The sequence below is a fragment of the Nylanderia fulva genome, unplaced genomic scaffold (assembly GCF_048542155.1).
Source record: "Nylanderia fulva isolate GAGA-0341 unplaced genomic scaffold, ASM4854215v1 Scaffold536, whole genome shotgun sequence".
Classification (NCBI taxonomy): Eukaryota; Metazoa; Arthropoda; class Insecta; order Hymenoptera; family Formicidae; genus Nylanderia; species Nylanderia fulva.
The window spans coordinates 7,306-13,938 of record NW_028190628.1 but is presented as its reverse complement, the minus strand read 5'-3'; the positions used below and the strand labels follow the sequence as shown (position 1 = coordinate 13,938).

Below are 6,633 nucleotides of genomic sequence, written 5' to 3'. Positions count from 1 at the left end.
ATATCTAGGTATGGTATAAAATAATAAATGTATAATATGTTATAATAAAATGTTATAATAATATAAGGTTAATATTTATATAAAATATATAAATATTTTATTAATTAGAATATATTTAATAACTATTATAAATTTATTATAAATCATTTATTTAATTAATAATTGTTGCGGAATGCACTGATTAAATTAATTTTGATCGGGAATAGAGGGAAGAAGGGGTTGATTGTTAACAGCTGAGAATATGGTTAAAAAAAGGTTTATTCGATCTTTCACAAAAAAAACTAAAGTTGTCGATCTTTCACAAAAAAAACTAAAGTTTCGAGTTCGAATTAAACACACTTGGCGAACGGTGGACAAAAATTTTAACGAGAACGGACGGACATCTTGTGCTTGATCGTAATTGCTGCGCGCGTACTCGACGGAAATCTTCTCGCGATAATTTTTACAAAGATCGCAGCGATCAAGAGCCGAACGCGGATGCGCGATGCACCGTTCGCGAAATCGAGGTCTCTGAGAGTCTCCGGAACACTGTAATATCGGAGCACGTGGTGATACATGCGGTCGTAATTGCAGCCGAGCTATGCATGTATTTCACAAATAAAACTGAAATAATGGAAAATATCGCTTGCCCAATATTCTACAAATTTTTGCCGATGACCGGCGGAAAAGAATCACTTTCGTGACTCGAAGGATTATGTGAACCACGCGTGATACGAATCTCCAATAACGAGGCAATGTGTTAATACACTGAGAGCCGGAACAAGAAGAAGGAACGGGAAACGAGGAAGGATATTAGCGACTCAGATAGGCATGATCGGGGGTGCGCGACAGATCCTAATCGATACACCGCGCACTTGAGTTGGCGAAAAAGGACCGCGAATGCGAATTGCAAAGAGGTGTGAGAAGGATCGGCTACGCGCTATGCCTCGGTCGCGTGGAAATTCGTGATTCGCTAATGCGACGATTTATGGTTCTCAATATATTTGATCGCGCGACATTTAAACTTTTCGCGGAGACTCTCAATTATTTTCAACGGTTCCGGAACATACCGCCCGTCTCGAATGATTTTATTCGAAGTAAAGACTATAACGCTTACAATTTATGACTAGAACGCTTACAATACGAATATGGAAAGTTCTTTTTTTTTACAACAAATGGTGCAGTACAATAATTTTTGAACATTATTACTTAAGTCTAATCGGAATCGGTGCCGCCCGCCATGCCGGAACTTTGATCGCTTGAAGTATTGATATCGATCGGAAGAAAACATAATTTTACAATTGGACGCTTATACTGTGAACGCGCGGTGCGCACGGTAACGACGCGAACGAGTCCGTCGTTGCCGGGATGACATTCGATGATACGTCCGAGCTCCCAGTGAGACGGAGGAGCAAGTGCGTTCCGCAAGAGAACGATTCGGCCTACAGTCGCAAGTCGTTACGCAATTTTCCATTTTGGCCGCTGCTGCAACGTTAATAAGTAGTCGTTTGACCATGATTTCCAAAATTTTTCTGTAATATGTTGCAACAATTGCCAGCGGGAAAGACGAGTTTCGTTAAGATCGAGAACGCTTGGCTGTGGCGCAGCTAAGATGGGTCCCCCGATGAGGAAGTGTCCCGGTGTTAATACATGATAATCATCGAGATTTTCGGACACAGACCCAATAGGTCTCGAGTTAAGACACGCTTCGATACGACAAAGAACAGTATTTAATTCTTCAAATGTGAGCGTATGTGAGCCGATACAGCGCTTTAAATGGTATTTGACGCTGCGTACAGCAGCTTCCCATAATCCACCGAAGTGGGGAGCGGAAGGAGGCACGAAATGCCAGTTTATTCCGTCGGTCGAAAGCGTATTTTGCAAATCCGAATTTTTTAAAGCCTGCGCGATTGCGAGTTTAAGTTCGCGATCGGCACCTTGGAATGTGGTTCCATTATCCGAATAAATCGATGCAGGGTATCCGCGACGAGAAACGAAACGATTTAATGTGGCGAGAAAAGCGTCTGAAGAGTAGTCGCTAACGAGCTCGAGATGGATCGCCTTTGTCGTCATACAAACGAACACGGCAATATAGGCTTTATGCGCTTTATGACCTCGTCCACGAGAGGTTCGTACAAGAATTGGACCGGCATAATCGACACCGGCATGTTCGAATGCTCGAGCTGAGCGATTTACTCTTACATTCGGAAGATCGCCCATGAGCTCGTTAGGAATCTGAGCCCTTTTTCATGTACATGATACACATTTGTAGAGTACAGCGCGAACCAGAGATCGTGCTCGCACAATCCAAAATTTCTCTCGGATCCGAGCTAATGTTAATTGAGATCCAGCGTGCAACATTCGTCGGTGGGTGTCCATGATGATCATCCTGACCAAGGCATGGTCCTTTAGGACAATCGGATTGCGAACGGCGCTTTGTAAGGTGGCGTTCCTTAGCCTGCCACCGACTCGAATTATTTGATCATTATCGAGATAAGGATTTAATGAAAGCAGTGTGCTAGATTTCTTGATTGGAGTTGCCGTACTGAGTGCTGATATCTCGCTATGAAACAATTCTGATTGAATGTAACGAATCCAAAAGATTTCAGCGGACTTAATTTCAATCGGATTTAGGTAGATCGGAGCTCTAGGGTTTTGTATCTTCAGATTGAGATTGATATGTCGAGAGCGGGAATTCGTTACGAATCGATAGATGTATGCAGTTATTTGAAGGAGTTTGTGCCATGACGAATAACGTTGTGATAGGTCCCACGATGCGACAACGGATGTAGTGAGCGATTGTGGTTGCGCGCGTTGCTCGCTTAGCGCGTGGGGATCGAAATCCGAGTCAGATTTTGGCCAATAATCGGAAGATTTAATAAGCCAATCGGGACCTGACCACCATTGAAGGTTTGTGGCAAGGTCGTCGGGAGAGATCCCGCGCGATGCGCAGTCGGCAGGATTTTCCTTTGTTGGGACATGACGCCATGGAATGTCCGGAAGTAGCGTGTGAATATCGGCTACTCTATTCGCTATAAATGTCTTCCATGTAGTAGAAGGTCGGCTCAGCCAGGCAAGAGTAATTGTGGAATCGGTCCAACAATAAACATTTACCTCACGAAAGTCGAGAGCTTCGCGAATGAAATGAATGAGCCGTGCGAGTAATTGAGCTGCAGATAACTCGAGTCGCGGAACACTCATTACTTTGACAGGAGCGACTTTTGATTTTACGGCAAGAAGATTGACCGAGACCATTCCATCCACCGTGACAACGCGAATGTACACCGCTGCAGCGTATGCTTTGGTAGATGCATCCGAGAATCCATGCAACTCTAGATGCAGTACGTGATGGCCGAGTTGAATCCAACGTGGAATCATCACCTCTTCTAGATGTTTAAGATGAGTATGATACTGCTGCCAGGCTTCAAGCAGATTCGGCGGAGCGACTTCGTCCCATTCACATTTAGCGATCCAAAGTCGTTGCATCAAAATTTTGGCGCGAATAATCACTGGAGTTGCCCATCCAAGTGGATCAAAGAATTTGGCGATGTCGGATAAAATTCTTCTTTTGGTGTTGCCAGGAGGCCCTGTAATCGTAATGGTAAATTTGAAGATGTCGCGATCTGGTTGCCAAGTAAGACCGAGAATTTTCAAGCTCTCATCTTCGTTTAGATCTCGGCTTTGAGCGAGACCGTGGTCGGTATCTTCGATCTCGTCAAGGAGTTCGGACACGTTGCTTGCCCATTTTCGTAGCGTGAATCCACCTCTTTTGAGAAGAGAAACAATCTGCTCGCGAGTTTGACGAGCGAGAACCTTGTCGTCGGCGCCGAAGATAAAGTCGTCGACGTACATTTGACGATCGATAACGGATGTGGCTAATGGAAATGAAGCGCCTTCATCTATGGCGAGTTGATTCATGACCTTCAAAGCTAAGTACGGAGCTGAAGTCATGCCGTACGTTACGGTACAGAGACGATACTCCTCAACTTGATGTGTTGGAGATGGCCGCCAGAAGATGCGCTGGAAATCACGATCGCGAGGATCGACTTGAATTTGGCGATACATTTTTGCCACGTCGGCGGAATAAACGTATCGAAATGTGCGCCAACGCAAAATCACTGCAGCAAGGTCCTTTTGAAGTTTAGGGCCCGGATATAAATGATCATTCAATGACGTACCGTTTGAGGTTCGACTTGAAGCGTTGAAAACGATACGTATTCGCGTTGTTAAGCTGTTAGCGCGGAATACGGCATGGTGCGGAATATATACGATTTGATTCGAGTCGATTAATTGTTCGGTTTCTGAGACGCGTTGCATGTGTCTCAGATCATAATATTCTTTTAAAAAATTATGATATTCCGACGATTTCGATGAATCCGTTTTAATGCGGCTTTCCGTGCGAAGGTAACTCTGAAGCGCGGAATGTCGAGATTCTCCAATGTTGAGTGGAGGTCCGTGTTTAAATGGAAGTCTGACGATATAGCGACCTTCAGAATTTCGAGAGTGTGTCGAATTAAAATGGTCGTCGCATGCCTTTTCTTCACTAGTTATTTTCGATGAAGCGGGAATTTCTTCGATTTCCCAAAATCGGCGGAGAGTTTGAATGAGATCATCCGTAACAGAGCAATAATGTACTCCAATGGACGACTGCGAGAGCGGTCTGAGTTGCGCTATAGGTCCGGATATGATCCAGCCTAGCGCGGTATTTTGAGCGATCGGTTCGTCAACCGCGCCTTTTCGAACGCCGTCGAGGATGAGTGACCCGAAAAGATCCGCTCCGATAATTATTTCTATTGGATCTGATACTGCGGGATCGGGATCAGCTAACGAAAGGCCATTCAAATGCGGCCATTGCTCTGGAATGTCGAGACGGTTTGGCAAATATCGAGTTAACGATTTTAAAATTAACGCGGTGGTTCGATAAACCGGAGTGTCCGCGTTGCTGGGAGTTATCGTTAGATGAACGGCATGTCGAACGTTTGTCTGCGTTTCGCCAATACCTGTTACCCTAACAGCGGTATTTAATTTCGGAAGTCTTAATGACTGCACTAAATTTTCGGTTATAAAGAATGACGCAGATCCTTGATCGATGAGCGCTCGGGCCCATTGGAATCGACCGTGCATTGAATGCACGCGAACGCGAGCAGTTGCAAGGAGAATGTGACGCGCTGTTACAGCTTTCGCAACGATATGCGAGGAAACGTCACTTGTCGAGATGACGGGATTTGTTGATGCGGGAGACGATGACGCTTGAACAGCTGATTTCGGAGCGTCAAAAAAATGTAAAAGCGTGTGATGCCTTTTGTGACATTCTTTACACGAGCGGGTACTCGGGCATTCTTTCGCTTGATGCTTCGAACTGAGACAATTAAGGCAACGCTTGCCGTTACGAATAATTTCGTATCGCTGAGTCGGCGTTTTTCCGAGGAACACGGTACATTGATATAACAAATGATTCGATTCGCACACGGGACACGAAAGTTTCGTGGCGCTTGTTGTATGCGAAGTGACAGCCCTTTGTTTTAATTTCGCGTTTGATTTATCGCTTTGTTTATCGAGTGTCGAAGCGATCGGTACAAGGGCGTCGAGAGCGCGAATACGAGAATCCAAGAACGCGCTAATTTCGTCAAACGTAGGATAGACGGTCGTTTTTCCTAACTTCAATTCCCACGCTTCGCGCGAGGATTTGTCGAGTCTTTGTGTGATAATATAAACAAAAATATCGCTCCAGTGTTCGACCGGACGAGACAAATTTTTTAACGCGGCAATTGCGGCAGTTAATTTGCTCTGTAGAGCTCGAAGTTCGGTCGCCGATTTCGCCGTAACATTGGGCAGTGTAAATAAGCGATGTATATATGAATTGATTAGCCGACGCTCGTTTTCAAAATTGGACAAAAGAATCGTCTATGCTACAGCAAAATTATCAGAAGTAATCGTTAAATGTTCGATCGCGGTGAGCGCTTCGCCTTTTAGACACGAGAATAAATGATGCAATTTTTGTACGTTAGACAGGCTTTTTTCTTCTATAATCATCGATTGAAAACGATCGCGGAAGCTCTCCCATTTGTCGAACAATCCATCGAAGACCGGCAATGTGACCTTCGGTAGGTTGAGTGTCGTATGAGACTGACATTCGTGCAAATGACTTACGTTAGCTGCAGGATGAACTGATGATTTGGAGAGTTCATGTACAACCTCTGCGAAATAATCCAACGCTGTCTCGTAGGCTTCTTCGCACTCGTCAAATTCGTGATCTGAGAAGTAGGGGTGCGTGGTCTTCTCCTTGGAGTCAGCGGAAGCGTGTAATTTGGCATCTAATTTTGAGCACTGTTCGAATTTTTCTTTTAATGTTTCCATGCGATTTTTCGTCACTGCATAGGTCATTTTAGCTTGACCTAACTTTTTAAAATTAGATATCGCACGAATAACTGAGCTCATTTTTGTAGACTGTTCGTGCATCAATTCTTCGAAGGATTCCATTTTACACAGGTTTTTTATTGCACCACTACGCGATAATCGAACGAGTTTGCTACTGAACGCGTAGCACCAACACAGCTGTTAACAGTCAAAAAAGGCAAAAAACCTCAGTCCCGATCCGGCTCGAAGGACCAGAAATGTTGCGGAATGCACTGATTAAATTAATTTTGATCGGGA

The 6,633-nt window shown here is 44.4% G+C and overlaps 2 protein-coding genes across 2 annotated transcripts; both read right to left on the bottom strand.

Annotated features, from left to right (window-relative positions):
* Positions 1-1,437: 1,437 nt before the first annotated feature.
* Positions 1,438-2,199, bottom strand: LOC114937268 (uncharacterized). The gene has a single exon (XM_029310682.2). The coding sequence runs from the start codon at positions 2,197-2,199 to the stop codon at positions 1,438-1,440; it is 762 nt and encodes a 253-aa protein (XP_029166515.2).
* Positions 2,200-2,226: 27 nt separating this feature from the next.
* On the bottom strand, positions 2,227-6,363 carry LOC114941332 (uncharacterized). The gene is made up of 2 exons (XM_085487335.1): positions 5,983-6,363; positions 2,227-5,883 (listed from the first exon to the last, which is right to left on the bottom strand). The coding sequence occupies exons 1-2, from the start codon at positions 6,361-6,363 to the stop codon at positions 2,227-2,229; spliced, it is 4,038 nt and encodes a 1,345-aa protein (XP_085343461.1).
* Between the last annotated feature and the right edge of the window lie 270 nt (positions 6,364-6,633).

Excerpts from the sequence above, each read along its gene's own strand:
- LOC114941332 (XM_085487335.1), bottom strand. The coding sequence starts at position 6,363 with ATGACCTATGCAGTGACGAAAAATCGCATGGAAACATTAAAAGAAAAA. Across the intron at positions 5,884-5,982 it reads AAGAAAAAAGCCTGTCTAAC|ACGATTCTTTTGTCCAATTT; the intron begins GTACAAAAATTG and ends GCTGTAGCATAG.
- LOC114937268 (XM_029310682.2), bottom strand. The coding sequence starts at position 2,199 with ATGGGCGATCTTCCGAATGTAAGAGTAAATCGCTCAGCTCGAGCATTC.